At 35.0% G+C, this 24,036-nt stretch overlaps 1 protein-coding gene across 2 annotated transcripts in view; it reads right to left on the bottom strand.

Moving 5' to 3' along the window:
* Window positions 1-15,080, bottom strand: part of srfbp1 (serum response factor binding protein 1) — a 58,353-nt gene extending 43,273 nt beyond the window's left edge. For both annotated transcript variants that reach the window (XM_088910920.1, XM_088910921.1), the window contains exon 1: window positions 14,924-15,080. In XM_088910920.1, coding sequence (XP_088767046.1) covers window positions 14,924-14,953 — 30 coding nt within the window. In that variant the 5' untranslated portion in view covers window positions 14,954-15,080. The remainder of the gene's footprint in view (window positions 1-14,923) is intronic.
* Window positions 15,081-24,036: the final 8,956 nt, after the last annotated feature.

The raw sequence follows: 24,036 nt of genomic DNA, 5'->3' as shown, positions 1-24,036 counted from the left end.
AGAGTTTACAAGTAAGAAGTATTTGTCGGCAAAACCGTCTCAAATTCGAGAACAATATTTCTGTTGGGTTAAAAGAGATGTTTTCATAAGTCTGCATCTTACAATGCAATAGGGCCGCTTCACGTTATCAGACGTTTTGTTGTCTTGTTCTGAATCGCAGAACATGGCGCCGCACTTACTGTACCTGGAAATGTCTATATTTCTGAACAAACTGCAGTATGTCCAAAATTCAGCAGCCAGAATCCTGACCAGGTCTAGTGCAAGTGTTCACATTACTCCTGTCCTGGAGTCCTTGTACTGGCTTCCGGTCAAATTCCGTGTAGACTTTAAAATCCCCATGCTCACCTATAAGGCTCTGCATGGTTTGGAACCTCAGTACCTGTCTGAACTATTATCGCCCTACTCCCCACCTCGCAACCTCTGCTCTTCAAATTCTGCCCTCCTTACTGTCCCCCAAGCCCGTCTACATTGTATGGGTGACAGGGCCTTCTCCTGTTATGCCCCCAAGCTCTGGAACTCTTTGTCCAAGGATATCAGAGAGTCACCTTCTCTAAACTCCTTCAAATCCAGACTCAAAACCTTCTTCAGAAAAGCCTTTACTTAACTGGTTCCATTCTTCACCCCTCTGCTTTTCTTAGTACCACCTTCCACGGTCTCCTCTATATATTGTAATTGTGTCTTATCTTGTGTATTCTCCTTATTTATTGTTGTATTCTTCTTATTTATTGTTATTGTCATCCTGTAAAGTGCTTTGAGAAGCCACCTTTAAAGGCACTATATAAAATAAAATTTATTATTATTTTTAATGTAAATTGAAGGTTTTACAAGTTACTATGTACCTTTTACTTATACTGTAGTTTGAAATGTACTCAATGCTTATTCTTTCTAACCCCAAAATATAAAAATAGTGTTCCAGCTTCCTTTTGCCATATTTTAAAAAAAATTCAACAACAAATGAGGTATCATGTCTATCCAACTCTATCCAAAAGTAAAATGTTTTCACCGCTTTACACCAACAATGATAACACCTAAACCAAAATGCTTTTATTTATAAACTGCCATTAGTCACAGCATATGTTGAAGACGCTGCATTTCACAGTATATTACAATTAACAGAAGGCAAATGGGCATTTTAAATATAATCTAATTTACCAATGAATACTGAAAATAATGAAAATGAATACAATCATAATGAATGATGAAATTCAAAAATGTGTTTGATCGTGGAGGAAAAAATAGCACTAACATATGACTACATTGATCAATAAATACACTAGGATTACAAAAATCCCAACATAATGAATTCAGCAGCCATTGCATATTCACTAGAAAAGGTCTCTTCGATAACTGATCGGGATCGCCTTTTATCTTTGCTTGAAATACTGATGTCTTAGCAGCTGTCAGTGTGATGTCTCAAATGTAGTTGACTTTGTGTAATTACCAATGTTTTGTGTTTGTAATTGAGACAAAATTCAAAGGGAGGCTGTGTGACAAAACACTGAAAACACAGAACATTATTTGCTAGATATTAGCACACAAAAACAGTAATAATTTCACTTCTGGAAAGATCATTACTGCTACCTGTTCTGCACAAATCTAAATGTCAGCATTACAATCACAGAATTACACATTTTGCAAAGTTTGCAATATAATAATTATAGTACTATTTATTTTGTTTTAGGACGTCTAATTGTTTTGTTGTATTTTGGGTGTTGTTTTACAATGGCATAACTTTAAAAAATCCTTTAACAGCCATTGTGCTTTTACTAGATACATATTTATGCAAACCGTTCATGGGAATGGGAGTAACACCAGTGTCCCACCTCTGGAGGCAGAACACTCCATTCTCAATTATTAAACTTCAGGCCTGAATTACAACTTAAATTGAAGCTGTAATTAGCAAAACTACCATCTGTATTCTCTGCTTTAAAGTATAAGTGTACGAGTCAGAACCTGTGATGAAAAGTCTCAAACCACACAACATCCTTTATTTTTGTTTTCTTCAGTAACATAATTACAAGGTTTTTATCATAATGTGCCAAAATATCCTATTGAATGAAAGGTAAACTGAAAATTGAAATAAGAATAAATAATCCACTAGATACAGTTTCAGTGAATCTAAAGGTGGTTAAGTTGCTGAAGAAGGAGGAGATATTTAGAGGTCTTCCAATATCTATTTGTTTCACAAGTTTTGGTAGAAAAGGATGTGTCTGTCAAACTAGAGCTGTGACATTATCAGAGGAGATGGAAATGGACAGGTATAGAGAATCACAGGGAGCTTGCTTTGTGTACAGACAATTCAGGCTCAGAAATGTGTGAACAGAATCCTAACAGGGATTCTGACCACAGCTATCATATTGGCTGGCCAAATAAGCTTAAGGTGCTGAACACAGATGACGGGCCACAAACTGACACTTTATAGAGTAGCTATGCAAGAGACAGAGAACAGAGTGTTGACAATCCAGCTCTTTTGAACACTCGATTTACTTTCAGAATTCATGGTCCATACTAAACCGTAATGTACAATGTGTTACCGACTTGAACTGTGCATAGAAACAATGTAACGTACATCTTATCAAACAGTGTATGGTTAAAGCAAAGATTTAACCACATTATTTCTGCACTGTTAGACACCTCATAACTATATTAGCTTACAATTTAAATACCCTACAAATGTAGTAATAAGCACACATCCTCAATACCTACTGATGTAGACTGAATTTTTAATTCTTCTCATTATCATTGTTCTATTTATAAATTTCGCTGACACCTTTATGCAAGGTGACTCTATACCATACAAATAAAATATTCCATCTTAAATAATTAGTGGCTTCACATGTTAATGTTTCCTGCAATGTAGAATATGCAATATTCAGGATTCCAGTCACTTAATGACTCCTATATCCTATGTTCCCATATCCAAAGTTCTAGTGTAATACGTATTGCTAATGTACAGTACATAAAGGTTCTCAACAGCTTAGAGGTCGTTCTTTCCAGATGGATGTGGGGGCCAGTCAGTTACAGCTTCTAACAGTGGACTGAGACAACACCACACAGCCAAAATGACAATAAGAGCAGACATATGGTAATACAGGAGGACAAGATTGAAATGTAGCTCCAATGCAGATCTGCTACCCACCATCTCATTGGATTGAAGCCTGTGCACCAGGTGAGAAGCAGTATACTGTATAGGTCATATTATACATGAGGGGGCTGCATATAACTAAGCAGGGGTGCAGAGTTCAGTATCTTTGACAGTTCTCCATTTGTGTTGCCACACAATTAACTCCACTATCTACGAAAACGTCTTCCTAAAGACGACTATGGAGAGCTAAGGCCTAACGTGACTGACTCAGAATGTTACCCTGGAGGGGAGGCCAGTCCATCTTAGGATGCAGGCACGCATTCAGAGGGGCAATTCAGGCACACAAATTAACCTGCCAGCATGCCTTTGAAAGGTGGTATGCCACCAGAGACCCAAGAGAAAATCCACGCAAGAGGAAAACATGCAAATCAAAACTAAGGTAATCCTTGGAACGCAGGACCCAAGAGCTGTGAGACAGTAGTACTAACTTCTTGCTACTGTGCTTCACCATGTTTTATTTCTTACGAAGAAAATCGATGCCACGACCATGCACAACTTTCATGCCCAGTGGCCTTCAGCTTTTGCAGAATGAGCAATCTGTTTTTAACTCAGCGTAACTCAGAGCTTTTCTAGAGGGTATGCGATTTACTTTTCCTTCTGAACTTCGATGTAGAGTACTGCAGTTGCTTGTGTGTATGATGACCTGTAAAAACATTCTAATTATTATCAGACATGAGAAATCAAGACTACAGTAAATCAACAGAGCAACTTACTTCTGTGCCACTAAAGCCAAAGGAATAAATATCTTAGACACCACTAGTTTTTTTTCCTTTCCTTCCATTACATCATCTAAACCAAAATCTTTGGAACCCTACTTCCAAGGCTTGAGGTTTAGTAACAGGAAATAGGTAACCAAATGTACTAAATGTGTATTTTCTCAGAATTAGAACTAAAAAAAACTCCCAACACCTTGAATAGCTTACTATTCAACCCTTAAATATACTTTTTAAAATCTTTATTGTGACTTTTTCTAGCATGCCTCCATTATTTTCCAAGTACAGAACCGAGGTTAACTATTCCAAACATTCTAAAGCTCAATAACTTTTTTTGAAGTAAAAAGTGATATACCCATTTGTTAAGTTAAACAACTGCATTAACTGAGAATAATGCAAAGGAAGCTTGTTGCTACTTCTGCATCTCAGAAAAGAAAAAAATTCCCAAATTACCAGAGACTAAGTATTTAAAAATGTTTTTGGTTTCCATCTCCAGATCTTCCAAAAGAAAAATGTTTTTTAGTGTGCAAATGTCTTAAAGATACCAGATTATTGAGCTGAGGATACAGGTTATTGTATATACAATGTTTACACTAATATGCCGTCTTATTAAAAATGAGTTATAGTATTGTCTAGTATTTGTTAAACATTCAAAAACAAACTTAACTACTGTTATGGCAATACATAACCACACATTTGAAACCAATTTACATTTGCATGTATTCAACCAAAGATGTGAAATGTTAAATTTATTACTGCAACAATCCAAAAGCCTTCCCAACTTTGTCTTGGAGATAAAGAAATTTCAATGAAAATCAATTTGACCTCCAGGATTAAGTAAAATCCTGTTGTGACCACAATTAACTTACAACAGATGTATCCAGAGAACTTTCTACCGATTTCCTGGTATCCTTGATCATATTTTTTGAATATTTTTACAGATTTACATTAAATTATAGTGTAATACTAAGAAATTTGAAAATTGTTTTGGATGTAAGCTGCAGCATTTTTTCACTTAAGTAAAAAACAAGCTACCTTTTATGATGTGAAGTAAAGTGATCAGATCTACCGATTTAATTGTGTGGCTTATTATAAGGTTACGCATTCATTCATTATATCATTAAATTGAGTTTAATCTCTTTCTGTGATTGTACAAAGTCTATTAATGTTTTTCATTTCAAACTATAGTATCAATGGCTCTACTTTCTGACATTCTTTGAAAATAAATGTTCCACTCTTACAGTATATACTTCAGAATTGAGCACATGTTCATTTTATTGTCATTTTCAATAGCAAAGTATAATATATCATAAGCAATTTTAAGGATGTTAAAAGATACTTCACTTCCCCTTTGATTATTGCTTAAACCAATCCTATCAATCCATACCTAGGTATGCAATCCAGCTTCAATTAATTTTTCAATTACACTGCTGTTGCTTGTATGCCGGAAAAACTGTGGGAATATGCAGAAGTGAAATCATTTTTTACAACAACATGCACTATACTGAGATCAAAGTGAAGCAAATTCATTGCTCAGAGGGAATTTCCTACTATATACGCAGGCTGACAGCTTTCATTCAATTAGATCCAGCTGTCATCCACTGAACCTCACACTTTAAATCTTTTAATTGCCAACATAAAGAGAGCATACACGCCAGGAATAAAGAAGGGCTGAAATCACTAAAGTTTATGTATAAAATAAAAAAGCAATAAAACCGTATTACATAGGAAAGTTTTTCGGTACTTTCAAAGTTTACGCAACATATTGCATTTGGTTGTCAAAACAGTATGGACAAGGCAAACACTTGCAAGATTGGTTCTTTATTGAGAAATTTTACCTATAATCTCAATAAATCAAAGTTTGTGGGATTGTATTTTTTAGAATACATAGTCAGTCCTACTCCTAAATTAACCCTTTTGCTTGTTTAGGAAAGATGACATTTTGGCTGCCTGTATTTCAACTGCGTTTGCTTGAGGTTCTGCTCACCTAAGCTGTAGCCCTCTGTCGGGTCACACAGGACTTGAATACCCTAAACACTTGTTTTGGTGAAGTTCCTTGATCAGGTTGTGAGATTTGAGATGACTTAGCAGAGACAGGAAAGCATGTTAGGATAGAAGTAAAAATGGACAGACTTAAGAATAGGCAGATAACAGAGGAAACCTGTTTTTAGTCTGCTAAAGACTTAAAACTAAGGCAAATATTCAAGCACAAGACAAAAGACAAAATAGAGTTGAATAAAAATAATAAAGCAAATGTCCTTAAGTGGCCTAGTCAAAGTTCAGTCATATTGTGAACCTATGGAAAGATTTGAAAAACATCGTCTATACGTGAGTCTTAAGCAATCTGAGAAAGCTTGAGCAACTCAGCTAAGGAGAATGGGCAAAAAGTGTACCAAGCTGGTGAACAAAGTTGGCAGAGACTTACCCAAAACAGAACTGAGGCTGTAATTGCTTCAAGGGTCTAAATACTTATGCAATTAACACATTTCAATGTTTTCTCTTTAGACTTTGCTGACAGTTACTGTAAATTATCTGATCCTTAGAAACCTCCACTTTTTAAGGTTAAAAAAAGCATAGGACCATTCATCATTTTGTAATTCTACAAAATGGAACATTTTGGAACAGGCATGAATACTTTTGAAAAGTAATATTCTTTTACGGCAAGCATCAGTAAAAAACTATGGAACAAAATGTGCATAAGAACCAAAATGCTCAGAAAAAGTCAGTGAGTGAATAAAATTAATCATGTTTATTACTACAGTTATATATGGTTTTTCCTTCCCATCTATCCCAAAGTGCTTCACATACTGTGTAGAACTAATGATACAACCATATCCTCAATTTAATAACTAATCCAAAAGACAGCACTATCACATCACTAGCATCATAAACTGCAGCGCTTAACAAGGACAATCACTGCCAAGTAATGTGGAAACCAAACAAACAAGTAAACACCTCTCAATAAAAACCAATGTGCTGATCAAACTGCAGAATGTGATGCCACGTGTGGCAGCTCACAATAGGGGCACAGGTATTAGGTGGGGCCCCAATCACAGACATATCTCACACACAAGTCTTAAAGTTAACAAATGACTGTTTATTGACTGGAACTTGGTATAATAAGAATCATGTCTGGCACAGCAAAAGGGATGGTCAAAGTCTTGTCTGAGGCTGCCAAGAGAGCAGCAGAGAGGTGTGTAGGTAACCCTGAAACTGCAGTCTAAATCTCTGTGACTGTTTCAGTGAGCCAGCAGGTTGCACTGTAAAGATGCTGCTGTTGCAGTGACAGCACAGCCAGTCTTCAGCCCAGAGATTAGCAAAACAGCCGAGGGGCTGGAGCTTTCAACCCGTTGGCTGTATTGTAGAATCTGCAGCCTAGGAGGCATGAGTGACTGGCACAGTGGCAGTGCGGCCATTCTTCAGCATGCTGGCAACTGGTTACTCCAGAGCTCATTTGCAATTGCTTTTACTAAGGTTTTCATTTGTAATTAATATTTAGAATGCTTAAGCATTTGTTCTACACTTGAAGTTGTATATCGCCATATGTAAACAAAGGTAAAAAAAAATGCTGATTTTAATGCATCTTGATTTCAGCCTGTAAGGCCCCAGAATGTTACTTTGAAAAGTGTGTAAAGATTTTCTGTACATGCTCTTGCAATGAACTTTTGACTTCGAAACTGAACTTGGCATCATATTTGACCTTCACACTAGATTTGTCATCCAATTAAAATATTCCTGCCTACTTCTGTGGCCACAGAGCTAAACCTGATGTGTGTTTTATTAGTACATATTAAACAAATAACATTTTAGGTTAGCTTTTAAAAATTGAATGAATCTTGACATTCTTTTGATACAGTTTTAGTGATATAGTGAAGTTTGGTCATTTATTATATACCCATGTTTTAAAGAAAAAAAAATCAGTTTTCTTCTTGAAAGCATAGCCACTTAAGAACATTAGTATTGGTATTTGTGACTAAAATGTCACATTTCTTCTCACTCTTCATCTGAAGACATCAATTTAATCAATTTATTTTTAAGCTACCCACTGAATACTACAATATTCTCAAGAAAGAAAATCTCTTAAGTAGGCTTTAAGCCAAGTTTAAACTATAGATTTAAAGCATTCGTCATCTACATTTTAGTGACCTCATATGGCAAAACAGCAGCCTTTTATTATATGCTACCCTACCAAAGAACCACAGATGTTTTATTTTATAACAGCATGTAACAGGGCTACGTGGCCTACCACACGTGCTCACAAAGTTTCAGAACAGTATAAGAAGCAGTGTTTTAAAGGAGCAGATATAAAAAATATAATTCTAAATTTTTTACTTATCTTTTCGGTCGCACAACTCACAAAAGCTGCCAAGTGAGTTTAAGGCATGCAACTTGGAAAGAATGTAAAAATTATTGGCTATTTTGCACAGATTATAAACACAGGATGCAGGACACCCTGCACATTTAAAGGGTGATATTTGAAGGTTTTTACACTACAGCAATATTTTCTCTGAAAACACATGTAGAACTTTAACAGTGGCAACCTACCAAGAAGCAGCATAGTTCTGGAAAAAAAGCCATTTTTATTTTAATTTGAACATATTCAGAAAAATTTGCTGGTAAGTACTTGGACTTGAAAAATTATAAAAATGCATTGGAGCACAACTTTAAAAGTCTCATCTACTAGTTTTAAAAACAAAAAGATAATAGAAAAGGATTTGATGGTAGTTCCAACTGTAATATTAAATTGGAAAAAGTAACCATTTGCAATCCAGTCACTTTTGCCAGTGATTAAATTAACAGCACAGACCTATCAGCAATTTATTTGCAGTTTGAACTCTAAGACTCAATTCCAGCTAGTGCACACATTAATTATGTGCATTTAAACTGGCACAAAAAGTCTGTAATAAGTAAACAATATATTTTTTTTTGTAGAGAGTACAGCTTAACTGTTTTGTAAAATAACGTGCCAAGACCATTTCCCAATTGTAATGTCATATTTCTCAACATTGTTTTTGATTTAAATACCAGAATAAGATCAAGGAGGAACACAAATTAAGAAAACGTGTTCAATTTGAGGTTTTTCTACTTTATCAGTATTTTTATAATTCTACATGGCTGAAATGGGGAACACTCATCTTGGAGAACCATGGTCCATATTTCTTACAGGTCACCATGAAGTCATTAATTTAAGACTTTAAAAGGGGGTTTTGATCAATTAATTCATTTTTATTGTCTCAACTAAATCAGGGATGGGCAAGCTTTGTTTGGCTTATCCACTGTAGAAAACAAGTGAGCTGTAGCAGTGGTGTTTAGAGAGACAGAAAAAGGAAATATTCAAACTGTAAAAAGGAAAATACAGTATAATATTAAAGACTCATTACAATTATTTTATATGAAATAGTATGCATGCACATAAAGCACAAAAATGCTTTTTTGCCAGTAATCATTTTAACTTAAGGCAGCTCAGGTGGGTAGCTGCGTCAGCATGCATAGGATGCAAAGGAACAAGTAATAGGTTTATTCCATGCTGAAAAGAGAAGAAAGAAAACACAACACCTGTAGAAGGCTTTACGGCCAAAACATTGTGCTTTCTTTCTTCTTTTTTAAGCATGGAATAAACCTATTACTTGTTCATTTTAACTTACATGCTGACATGCATATTTTTGTAAACCCACTCTTTGGTAATTATGACAATGTCCAAGAGCAGGATCAGAGCTCTGATCCATTTATAACAGCAAAAATATGATCAAGATCTGAGGTCAGATCCAGAATTGGTCTTTTTAATCCTAACAGATCCAGGTTAGACCACCGATCACTCCTTGGTAACACTTATAACAATGTTTGATTTGCATGCTCAACAGTCATATTCTGCAGGGTCAGTACATCTGCAGTGTAGTGTTCAAAGATTGCAAAGTATCCATGCAATCTTTGGCTTTTCTGGTAGAAGGATCCCCTGTGGTTTCAAACAAGTGTACATCAATGATCAGGAGAAGTTCTCTCAGAATCTCATTTGAACAATCATAGACATTAAATTTCAATGCATCCATTGCTCATTGGAGATGGTCAAATGCCATGCTATTATACATCAATGACATCTTTCATTCTTAAACAAAGCAGATCCAATATCATTTACAGTTTTGCACTATAAAGAAATTCAGATGTCAAAAACACTTTCCCTTTTATTTTCAAGCAAAGAACATCTTCTTGTTCCTATATTTAACACTATTTAAAGTGCAAAAAGGGCAGCATGGTGGCACAGCAGTTTGCATTGCTGCCTTGCAGTGCTGGGTTCCGGACCTGGTGTGCTATCTGTGTGGATTTTTTATGTTCTCTCTGTGTTCGATTGGGTTTCCTCCCCACTATCCTAAGACATTCTGGTATGTTAATTGACCTCTGGGAAAACTGGCCCTGGTATGAGTGTGTGTCTGTGTCTGCCCTGTGTCTGAACTGGTGTCCTGTCCAGGGTGTAGACTGCCATGCCCTGATAGTAGTCGCCGGCTCCCCAGTACCCTGAATTAAATGAAGTATTTAGAAAATGAACAGATGGATATAGTGCAAATATTAGGTTTAAGTTCACTAGTTTGTATTAAATTCCACATTCATCCTAAACTGCTTACCAAAGAGTGGGTTTACAAAAATACGAACTTGTCAAACTGACAAAAACTAAAGCACGATACTAAAGAATACAAAGTTATTCTTTCCTACTCTAAAACGTAAACTAAAACTGTGAAAATGGTGTAATATAATGGCCTGTGAAAATCACAAAATTACACAACCAATCCTATTGTGTTTTCCTGGTATGAAAAGAAAACAGTATGCAATTGCAATTTCTCACCATCCCCCCAAAAAAACCCTTAGGCTTTCAAGAACAGAAAACAACAAGAGTCAGTAAAACACATACAATAGTCCATGTGAGCAAAGCTCTGAGATTCCATTTTTCTGATGCCAAGGCTAGTTTGCTACTTTAATCTCTTCCACTAAAAAGGGCATATATGTTTATTTTTCATTGACATGGGAGGCAGTTTTATATAGTAATATATTTACACTTTATATAAAAAGTGGCCTTCAAATTCAAAGCCTCTGAAACCCAGAAGCCCAGATTTACCTCTTAAGCTTATGAATTTACTGAACTTCAAAAGCTTTTATAAATATTTTAAGTGGGCGGTAGGTGGAAACAGGATGGAGGCTCTCGTCTCCACTATGTTCCCTTCCCCAGAGAGGGATTAAAAGGACCCGCCGCATTCAGTCACCTGCCCAGTTGGTGTAAAAAAATTGGTCAGTGGTCAGGTGAGAATGAAAAAAACAGGAAGTGGAGGCTTCCAAGATGGTGTACACAGGATGTCTGTGAAAGACTAACTTGCTCAGCAGTCATCAGAAGAAAAAATTAAATGCCTGGCCAATTGTGGAACCCCCCAGTCGTGGAGCTCAGAACCACAAGACTTTTTTGGAACATTTTGATTTCCTTGGATGAGATTTTGTTTTTTGAAGATGGTAAGCTGCTTGGCAGGCTGCTTATAGAGAGGGACACCGAGAAGAAGAGAAAATAGAGTTCAGGAAGAGAAAGAGCCATGTTTTTTTTTTTAATCCCAACCCGCCCACTCTAAACAAAAACCGAGTGTTTACCAAGATCCTGTTAAAGATCTGTTTTGGCACCCCACTCCCATGTGTATCACAACACAATATGTGATTCATACAATTTTCTACCGAGCCTCAAACAAAACAAATTCACACACCTATAAGGAAAATTGGTATATTTTCTAGATAGAGGAGCATAGGTCATTCTATTAAACAGACATGACCTAGGTAGCTGATTAATATTTGTCATCAATTGGGCTGACCAACAGGGGGTCTATTATGAAAGTTACAGGCTTTCGGTGTATTGTACTGTGATAATTACAGGTGTGTACGGCCAGAATCCGAAGCAATACAAACTGTACATAGGAGAGATGTTCTGCCCTTGACTGCCGATGTCTTGCGGAATTCCATCTCACTTCTCTCCGAGTCTGGATAAGCCTATTCAAAGGTCTCCGAGCCCTAGATGCCAAAATTCATTCCTGTTGATCCCACAAATGTTCCACAGTCCTCAAAGTAGGACATCAACAACATAACTCATGTATTCTCATCGTCACTGTTACACAAACAGCATGAAGACATGGATAATCCTGCAGGTCTGTTATCATAACAAGATCAACCCATGGGAATGTCAGCAAGTGAGGTCCTGAGACTTCATCAACACAGTAGCCATGCAATCGGGGTTGCCATTACTCACCACAAATGGAATTCTGTAGCAGACTCACACTTCTGGCCAGAGGTCACATTTGGACAGATCCAATGATCTAAGCAAGGTATCATGACTGATGGTCTGTTACTGACAGACTGCGTTTGGCCGTAAGGTCCTGATACTCAGAATGGCAACTGACATTTTTGTTTATTTTCCAAAAGTCAATCCACATACTTATTACTCTATTTGACAAAAAGCGCGACATGCATAAAGTAATATGTTTTTTTGGGTACGCAGTAAGTATAACTTAAAATTACTCACAACAGCATTACAATCTAAAAATGATAAAGATTCAAGCTATGCAATTTGAACAGGAATGCACAGGTACACAACGAATGGCCTCACTGCTCATATTGATATCTGGTGACTTGTAAACACCTCTAAAAATTCACCTGGGTACTCAATTAATTGTTTTTACCTTTCAGCCTATTTAGGAAATCTTTTCTTTTTTTACAAACTATATTATCATTTTTTGATTTCTTAATTCATCACTTGAAATTAAAGGCTTTACAACACTGACTAACTTTAAGGTTTCATTTCTGTCTATGAGTTAATTACCAACAAATGAACAAAACTTTTGAGGAATAATTAAATAATTTCTGATTAACCAATCTACTCCTTTATTCTGAACAAGTGTGTATTACAAAAATTCTAACTGTTTATGGCAAGTGTCTTTGGAAGCTCTATCAATACCTCAAAATATTTGTAATCATTTTAGTTATTATATGATTTTTCTACTTCTTTCTATTCTTAATTTTGTATGTACTGATTTAATTACACTTCAGATAAAATATAACAATAAATTACATTAAAGGCTAGAACAAAAAGTAACAGAATGTCCACCAGTTTGTGGCCAAAGAAATGTTTGTTTGTGAAACTGGAAAGCCAAACAACAAGCTTTAATCCTAATTAATGTATTAAATTACTATATTCTGGACCCCAGAAAACTCTCACACATTCATTAATATATAAAACATTTGTTAATGAGCAGAAGAGCAGAGGCTCCTTTGGTAACTTGAGCTGCAGGTTAAAAGAAAGATGTGATGTATTAATACATTCTGTGTAGCGTGGTGCATGTATCATTGCCAGACAATAAGATATGCAGTCTATGCTTGAAATCTTTTAGCTAATGCTGCCCCCTGCAGTGATGAAGCAGAATGCTATACGGAACAAATTGACCAATTTCTGCAAAATTATTTAATATTCCAATGCCCTGAAATGAGCAGTAGAGAATTTGTATAAAGCATTTTGTCACCATAATGTGTTGTTAAGTGACAATTGTGGTTACCAACATCACAATCGTATTCTTATGTGTAATATGTATATACTTTTTCAAGGAAATGACCATAGTTTATTTTCAAATAATGAAGAAACAATAAAAAATACTATTAAACTGGATAATTCAGCCCACAATTTATATATTATACTGTATGACAGGAATTAAGATTTTAAGAATGTTTTTTTTAATGATTTTAAGAAAGTGTAAGAATATTTTCCTATGTAAAACTGGAAAATGAGGGGGAATTCCTACTTCCTAAAAAAAACTGATACAGTCCCTCTTAGCCTCTTCTTCAAGCTATCAATTTTATTCTTACATAGCACTTTTCAATCCAGGGTGTTCTCAGGGAACCTATCTACATTATACATATCAAAACCTACAGTAAACAGAAAATAAAATAAAACCAAGTAAAAATGTAAAATTGAAAGCAATTCTGGATTAAAGGCCAACTAAAACATACACTATAAGGCTTTAACAAGTGTATTTCCATTATGTTCAAAAAGATGTATTCCTAAAACGATGGAGTACCAGTGAAATGCTGATCCCTTAAGTATTATATTCCAAGGCTTTTCACATTAAGGGGCTTAGAGTAAGCCAAACGGTTTAACACAGTGGGTTATGGACAAGGATATTACTGAACTGTTGACATTGATACATTAGGTACATTTTTTATATGTTTAATAATGTACAAGAAGCTGATAAAACTGACTTCTACATACTTTTCACGTACAACAGCGCCACTAAAAGGGAAAAGAGTATAAAACGTATACAAAGAGGTACTAGCGGTGTGGGAACTAAAACCCTAGCAAACCTATATACCAACTGGTGGTAAGTAAAATATAATAAGAACGATATGTACAGTAAGACAGACATCAGAGTATAATGCCTACTCTGATGACGTAAAGGCAAACAACAAGCTTTAATCAAAAATAATTATGTTTTGCGGTATAGTTAAAAGCCGAGAATGCTTTTTAGACATACTAAAGTTACGATGCAGTGTATTGCTGACACTTATTTTGAAGCTACATATCAAACATAAGACGACAGCACAAAACGTTCTGGCCTTGCTGGCCCATAACATCTGGGTAAGATACAAAACAGCTTAAATTCTTTAGAAGACTGAAGAATGCATACCATTAAATGTTCTATAATCGAAAATGTATTGAGATGCAAAACTGAAAAGGGAACACAGTGTATTTGCAATTTCACGATATTGTTCTTTAAGCAGTACCAATACCTGCAATTTTAACTAATCGTTTAATTATAGAAAATAGTTCCATTATATTTTGAACACAGTCACTCTAAAACACATAATTATTCAAATATAATCTTTGTGTTTTTTACAGGAGCTAAAATTAAGAACTTAATATTTTAGACAGTGTAAGTAAATGTTACACGATTAACAGATTCACATTTCTGTAAATGTAAGTTTAGAGAAAATTTCCAGCAAAGTAAGCTTTAGTGACAGTGAAAACCAGCAGCCAGGCATAAATCGTAATTCTTACCTCATTGTTCAGATTAAGAACTTGTGCCATTTTATACGAACTTGTTTATTTTTTTTCTAAAACAAATTAAAAAAAAGTAATATTTAACTATTTCAAAAAATTCTCCAAAGCAAACACGTTGTGGCTCCTAAACACCACATAGCCCATACGACGCATGCACCCTACGGCAAGCTAGGAAAATCAAACCTAAGAGGTACCTTCGAATTTCGCGTTTACAAAATAATAAAAATATTCTAAAATGGTGACAAAAACCTACGTTGGTCAAATACAATCAGATTGCTCCTAGTATCTCGGCTAAGAGATTAATTAAAACACACTAAAAACCCTAGTTAAAATAATAGGTTGAAACACTTTTTACATGACGACGCTAAAATATTATTATGTCTTTTGCGATCAACGATTTGTGTAGCAAAGTCGAATAAATAGGGTCAGTAACTAATTCCATTACATGCCATTGTTAGTCTTATTGTCTTGATGTCAACCAACTTATTAAAAATATAAATGAATGAACTTTTCTGATAATATTACTATTCTTTGTTACTACCGTGTCAGGATATTCAAAGAGAAATTTTGGGTCAACGTCAATTACCGTGATTAACCATCTGATTAACTGATTAAATTATATTACATGGTTCATTTACAATTTTCAAGTACAACAGCGCCACGAAAAGGGAAAGGGAATAACAGATTGTACAGATGGATGTCTAAACACATACATCTGCCATTCCCAGGAGTAACGCGATTATCATCGAAATTGAAATTAAGAAAGCAACTCAATGATGAGAAAAAAATCTTTACACTGCTATTAGGAATCAATTTTAAGACTTTTCTGATCCCTGATGATACATATTACATACAAAAATAGATATTTAAACGCCCCAAAAGTAATTTGTTGGCCTACATTAAATCTTAACAATGTACTTTATAATACACATTTATTTTTGGAATTGTGAATGAAACGATGAGTTTTGGGATTCATTTCATGTAACAGAATTACTTCTACTGCCCTAGAAGCTTATTCGCCAACACAAGATTTGGCTAACGCGCTTTTTTAAAAAATGCAATAGTACTGTAGAAATGTAGGACTCGTTTCAGCATCCAGAAGTTCCAATTTTAACATTAAATACTGCTAATTAGTACATATATGCTATATTTAAATATGCAGATATATTATTATATGTACAATTTGATGGGAAATATGGCCATTATTTACAGTGCTACATAAAAATATTAATATTTATATTAATGTGACTTAACCTGTGACTTAAATAAAGCTCTGTCTATTATAATTTTGTCTACATCCAACCCTATCACTTACCTTATATTTTGCTTTTAATTTTTTGTTTCATTGTACCTTTTTGTTTTCAAAACCACCTCAGAATGTTTTAAAACAAATTCCACTCCAGCTGATAAAATTACAGTTAGACAATGTGTTATATATAGAACACAATCAAATTTACAACAGTAAAGATATCTAAGCATTTACAGCCAACAAATATTAAAATATAAAAATGTTAATTCCAAAATACAAAACTATATATACAAAAACATAGAGGCTGAGTAAGAAGAGAAATCAGAAAGTTCATTTTAGTGATGTTCCATAATATGTAGGCAGTACCTGCAAGTGTATTGTTTTAGCATTATTGTTGCAATTCCAATATTTCCAATATTAAATACCTAATTGTAATATTATTACATTTATTTTATAGTACCATATTTATTGTTTGTACTTACGCTTCAGCTAAATAATTAAAATAATACAGTAGTTATGAAAGACAACGACTGAATAATATGAATTAACTTTTGATAGCTGAATGTAACTACCAAGCCTGACCACCAGGGAGCTCTATAGTTCCACTCTTACTAAAGATAGTCTATATATACAGTATAGCGCTATTGCTGGTGAGGCACTGAGGTCTAACAAAGACAGCTTAAACGTGCTGCTACTATTTCATCTTTTAAAGCAGTGCCCTCAGTTTTTATTATCATTCAAAGGACAACCAATTATACAGATATTTTTACACATTTGTTCTGTATCACTCTTATTTAAAACGTTGGTAATATCTGAAGGAACTATATATTTTATTATATTATTAAATTCCAATGACAATTGGACCAAATTGGACCAATAGGTCCAAAGGTAATTGTCCATACTTCCATTGGGTTGTTTACTTTATTTGGACATACAGCACTGTATATGTGCTTGCAGTGATGTGCTTGCCCGAAGACAAATATATCAGGGAACTCAGCTTTACTAAACAAAAAGTAAATATTCTGTAAATTAATCCCTAAAATGAATCTTAACAGTAGGTATGTTATGTTAAAATTGTTATGTATTAGTAAGATCTCCATTAGAATATTATATCCCTTTTCAGTGGAAGAGTAATTTGTTTCTTGTTCATCATGCTTGTACTCATGTACTGTAGTCGAGATACAATACTGAATACTGAAGCTGTTTATTTGTTGACATTTTGAGAGGTGTGCTCTTATTGCGTTACTCACAATGCATGGAAGTAGGCTTTCAGTTGCAATGGCCCTCACCAGGAAAAGCAGCTTTCATGGATGTATAGATGGATTTAACTAATATCTGAAGAAACCCTTAATGCAAAGAGTTTGAAAAAATGCTTCAGAAGAAAAGTATTGAGTTCTACCTTACAGTTTTCTATTTATATAAATGGCATTTCAGTATTCATTTGTGTTGCACATTTTTTTTCCAAGACGGATTCTATGGCTTTCATTCAAAAAAAGGATCTCACAATAAGGTGTACCCATGGAAAGATCCTTTTTGAAATGAATCCCTAAGAAGCTGCCAAACAATCACACTGATCTGTGCTGGTGTATTATTGACTACTCTGGGCTGGTACATGATTGCATGATTATGCTTATCTAAGGTGGTACACAATTAATTACTAATCTGAGCTGTATGTGACTGTTGTAAATGTTGGTAGTTGTTTTTTTTATATAAAAGCACTTGATCAGAGAAAGCAACTTGAATGAGTCAGTGAAAGCATTTTATTGAATCAGAACTTGCATACATTTTGATTTTTATTTCAGAAAGTTTAGGAAAAACAACAGCCTCTTTGAGTGTGAAAACAAATGATTTTGTACTGTATACAATATTTGGTTTTATTGCAGTAATATGTTCATAAAGCTGACATGTTAATGTTTTACTCCATTTCAAATTATCAGCAGTTGCAATTTAGTTTAATGCATTAAACCATACGGCTCAGCAAATAAAGAAAGACATAAACAATGATTTATTAATTAGTGCTCTTATGTGGAGTTCCTGATATAATGGTACAGCAGATGCTAATTGGTGTACAGTAGTTTCCAACTGCAAAATACATCTGTTCTTCAGTATTCTTTTTGTCTCCAGCACTGCTTTGGTAAGTATCTGAAGTGACTAATTTGTGGTTACTCTTTCTAGGTGATAGAAAGGGCATGTATAATCATAGCATTCATTTAAGTTGTATTAATCATGAAGAGGAGTATTCATTTTGCCCTTAAAGTGCTGCAGGTATTGCAGTTACATACAATTCCTTTTCAAAATCATGTGAAAAAAATAGTTATTGTGTTTGTACAACATCTGAAACTTTGCATTAAACATAGTGGGAAATGTGCTTTAAACACTCCAAAATAAGTCAGAATTATTTAACATACCACATATAAAGTAAATTTAACTTCAATGCAATTTTATTTTTTTGTAACAGGATGTTAAAAATGTGTTCAAAAATTTTTGTGCTGCGTAAAGGTTAGGATTACAATTATCACTAAAGTCTGTCTAAACTTTGTGTTTGTATTTGCTTTTAAATGCAAAATAACAGATTTTAACATGTAGAATGTGTTTTTTTAAAACATTTGATTTTTCTCAATTTTTGGCTGACCTGAGAATCAACAAAAACTGGCAAATTTGGGCCGAAGATTTTTTTGACAACACACCAAAAACATTTTTCCTGCATTTCCAATACATTTTAAACCACAGCAAAATCATCACAAAATGTCTATGTAATGTGGAAAACCCAACCCTAACCCTAGTCTGGGCATTCAACTAAAACTTTATGTTAGTTGAAAATGTGCATTAATGACTACAGAATTAGTCAGAATAATTTAAAATAGCAGTAAAAAACTTGTAAATGTATTGTAAATGTATTTGCAGTGATTCTGTTTGTTTTCCTAGTCTTCTTTTTGTAGCATGCAACTGAGATACAAAAAAGGCATCACAAATGTCAACAGTGTAGAAAACATAATCCTTACTGTAGTTCAGGCTTTTCTGGAACAGCAATCTGAAACCTTCCTATCATTTTGTGTCAATAATGTACTTTAATGAATACAAATTAATTAACAATTAATTAAAATCTAATGACAATAACAATGATTTATGAAATACCCGGTTTCCACTGGTGTCCTCTTGTTTGTGTTTTAGTGTTGTTTCTGAAGGCTCCAATGCCTTTGAGGATTTTGAATATATGAAGTAGGCTACTTACTAGTCTTCTCTGTTTAAGACGAGAATATTTAGTTCTTTTAGCCTGCCAGTGTAGCACATCCCTTTAAGCCATGCAATGTATCTGGTTGCTTTTACCTTAAATGATTGCACAACACCAATATCATTTTTGACCAAAACAGAACACAGTATTCCTTTGAAAGCACTATTCGACTGATTCTGCTGCTGCTGTTATTATGTTATCATTCAACAAAGTAATCCAGCTCAGAGTTGGACATGCATGCCCAAGCCATGATATGCTTCAGAAGTTGCCTAGAACTGCAGACTAAAAACCACAATTTTATGTTTTAGAGACAGATGAGATAGAGACAAATCTTTATAGTGATGAAAATGTAAAAGTATGGGAAAGGAAAAGAGCTGCAGGAGCTCCAAAGAAAACTACCTAATACTGTATATGAAACATTATGCCTTTGGAACTGGCAGACTTGTCTTTATTGATTATGTAAATAATGATGACAGCTGCAGATGAATACTGACATGTACAGACACATTTTGTATGCTCATTTAGAAGAATATGCTTCTGTACTTATTTGGTGTGGCAAAAACCCAAAACACACAGCCATTGCAACAAAGGAGTCATCAATCTCCAGATTTATGCCCTATTGTCTCTTGTATTTTGAAAACTTGTTGAAGAAAGGATTTAAGTCAGAATGCAACAAGAATATACAACAGTTCGAAGTGGCTTGGCGAAGCATCCCAATTGGTTGAGCTCAAAGGGTTGAAGTCTTCACACAGTTATTCCCTCAAATGGATGGTGCATACTGTATTTATCCAAATATAAACTCCACAATTTAGACTGTGGAAACTGAAAAAAGAACTTTACAAAAACCAAGTTACCTTTCTGAATAGAAATGATTGAAAAGAAAAAAAAGTTACTTTGGTTTAAAAATGCAAATAGTGTCTTCCTCTTAAACTCTTCTTGGTTCCCTTTTCAAGTGAGAGTTCTTCCTTCATCCATCTCCATCTTCTTATGCACCACTCATCCACTACAAACTGCCTGCCAGCCTGACAATTCCCATGCTGTTCAGCACACAGGATCACCTCCTTGCTAAACACAAAACTGTACTGTGATCTCTTTTTCATTTTGGATACCTAAAAATAATTAATAATAATACTTGCTTACACTTATATGCAGTATGGACACTCCACTCAAAGCGCTTTACAGGCAATGGGGACTCCCCTCCACCTCCACCAATGTGCAGCATCCACCTGCATCCATCAGCTATCAGTGGGGAGGAGAGCAGAGTAATGAACCCAATTCATAGATGGGGATTATTCGGAGGCCATGATAGGTAAGGGCCAATGGGAAATTTGGCCAGAACGCCACATTGAAATGATTAAAATGATTATAAAATTTTGTTATCACAGTCTGTTGCAGTACATGCAAACAGTCCAACACTGTTCAGCATTCTGGTGGTAAATATGTCAACAACCAGATCAACTTCTGAATTTTCTTTGCTTGTATTTGAATATAAGCCTTAGTCCAATTGTACCCCCATTAAATCTGGAAAGAAAATCCAGCTTATATTCAGTTAAATATGTTGTAACCCAAAAATGGACTCTTACACTTTGAAATTTGCAGAAAATGAATTTCTTAAAATTATAAATCTTTGATTCAGACTCTACCGATTCAACATATACTTTAAAGAATACTATATTACTATCAATGGTTCCTTTACCTCAGCCTTCATTGTTTGAAAAGACTATATTGTTACAGCTATAGTTGACTAGGAAGTGTCACTAAAAGTTTAGATTAGGTGTGTAACACCTAGCAATATAAACATTTCCAGCTTTGAACCAAAGGTGATGTTTGCTGAGATGTAGGGGGTCCAGATTCTTACATCAAAGCAATCATAAAGTTTACATTGATTTACCTAAGTTAATGGTAAAGAATTAAGTGCCAATCAACAGTTCAGAAAGACACTATATAAGATCAGATAAAGACAAAGAAAAGAAAAAAAGCAGACCGTAAGGGAGAGAGGGAGACAAGAGGACAGAACATAAAGTGTGTGCCAGGCTAGAGGTACTCTATCGATATTGCCCAAAAAGACCTGTTTGGAGCTAAATATTTGAACCTTGCTAAGAGAGCTTGCTATTCTGTAGTTTTTACAAAACTTGGATTTCCTGAGTGAAGGATCCCTCTCCTGTGAGTTTTAATTTTAGAATAGGGAAATACATTGCAATTTGTTTTATGGCATTCGGGTTTTAATAGAGATTTAATAGGTTGTATTCTATTTAATTTAGAAGGCATTTTATCTCTTATTTTGGTCTTTGCTGATATTAAGAGTTGAATACTTGGTAAGAGTCTGGGATTGTTCTGGGTGGTTAGGACGTTAGGCCTCTGAGATGCCTTGTTTGTACATTCTGTACATAGGAAAATTGTGTGTTGTATGTTTATGTTGTGTGTAGTGTAGTGTTTGCATTGTCACAATAAATAAATATTTGTTCAAGCAAGTGTCTATTAACATTTATTCCCTTTCTTTCCCTTTGGTTGTCCCTGTCTGCTTAAGGAAATTTGAGGTCTGTCATGAAACCCATTTTTCCTTTTAATCTTATATTATTCATTTTATTATAATTGATTCAACTAGTTATAGTTGAATTATAATTAATATCTAAACATGGTTGTCTGGGGAAGGCACAGTGGCGCAGTGATTAGCATTTCTGTCGCAACGCTGAGGCCCTGAATGCAATTCCTACTGTGCTCTCTGCATGGAGTTTGTATATTCTCCCTTGTTTGCATGGGTTTCCTCTGGGTTCTCCTCTTGTGTCTGTGGCCCTGGTGTGAGTGTGTGCATTTTTGTATCTGTCTGTGCCCAGTGATGGCCTGGTGTCCCTTCCATGGTGTATCCTGCTTTGTTCCCGTTGCTTGCTGGGATAAGGATAACGTGGCAAAAAATGGATGGGTTGATGTGGTGGTCTGTAGCACTCACCTAATACTGTGCCTTTTCATTTTTTTGTAGCTTAACATACAATAAGTATATAGTGTGTTAAGGTTTAATCTAGGTTAAATTCCTGTGCCTGAATCCATTTTTGATTTCTAGTGCTGTACCTTCCTCTGTTCTGTCTTTCCTGTCTCTGGAATGCTCTGTTAGCCATATTTCTGTATGTTGTCTTGCTCAGGAAGACTTGGCTTTTCCCTAGATCATCTCTCCATTATTGCCTTTTTAATAAGCGGTGGTCTATTTGTAACAATTTACACTATGAAGTCACTTGAAGAACTCTTATTCTATATTCATGTTTACTTTGCAAAAACAAGGCTTTGGTTTTGTTTTGCATTTAGTTTACATTAATATTCCACCATATAAATTTACACTTGCATAATTAGATCATGCAAGCTGACAAAATATTTTAAAATGATAATGGGATACTGCATACAGTACATTGAATTGGTAAGAAAAGCAAAATGGCATAAAATATTTTCAGTGTGTTGAATTGCTTATTTATTTTTGACAGCCTCAAAATGAATGTCATAAAATGTTCATTAATGGTTTCACTATGATTTCACTATGTAGTGCATATTGCTAAGATCTAGAGAAGATCAAGATCTAAAGTTAGTAATGAACAGTATACAGAATATTGTATAGTATATATTCTATAATATAGAATATACTGTATATGGTGTATAGAAATCCCCATACTTTATACGGGTAGGCTGAGTTCAGAATGTGTTAACTAGATGAGCACCATGTTAAATTTCAAGGAATACATTTATGCCTAAAGCACGCACTGTAGACATACTGTATCATATAATGGAGTGTGTTATTTTGAGCAAATACTACAACAGTCACAAAACAGAAAACTAAAAACTGTATTACAATCTTTTTTAAAAATAATATAGGAACAAAACATTTTATTTCACTCTGGCAGTCCTATTATAAAGTGTGCACATTAAGTCCTCGCCAAGACATAAAACTAGTAATTACTTAATATACAAATGGTAAAATCTGGATTTTGTGAATGTTTTGTTATCATCGACTAAAATTAATTACAGTTCAATTAACAGTTAATTACAGTTAGTGACAAACATTTTTTCTCATAAATTTTGTTGACGAAATTAACATTGCCGGCTCCACAGTAGAATTCTCCTACCTCAGCAGCCACTTTTCTCTTAGAGCACTTGGCTCTGTGGTGGATTGACGTTGTTCTTGTTTCAAATACTGCCTAAACAGCTACTGGCCTAAATGAGGTTACACCAGGCTGCCCTCCAACTTTGTGTCGGCATGCACCTCCTGAAGCCAGCATCCTGCACCATCAGCCTGCATCACACTTTTAAAAAATATTCAAAGACATCCCCTGGCTCTGCAGTGCCGCTGTGCATTCACAGACACAAATATAGCAGCTACTGGCACTCCTGATACTTAGCCAGTCTGCTCCTCAACATTGTACCAGACTCGCACTGTACTGGGTATCAGCCGTAGTGGCTGCCAGCGCACTCTGTGCTCAGTCAGTCTGCCCTTTGACATTCTGTCTGCATCAACCTTAGTCGGTTTTGGACCATACTCTATATTAGCCATACTCTGTGGTCAGTACCTCCTCCTGGCACCCGTGAACGCCTTTGCCTTGTGCCACCAGGCTGAATTAACGAGCAGCTATCAGTGTTCCTTACACCAAT

Source organism: Atractosteus spatula, chromosome 3 (genome assembly GCF_055471065.1).
Source record: "Atractosteus spatula isolate fAtrSpa1 chromosome 3, fAtrSpa1.hap1, whole genome shotgun sequence".
NCBI classification, from domain to species: Eukaryota; Metazoa; Chordata; class Actinopteri; order Semionotiformes; family Lepisosteidae; genus Atractosteus; species Atractosteus spatula.
Note: the sequence above shows the minus strand (reverse complement) of the source record. Positions and strands in the feature narration are given on the sequence as shown.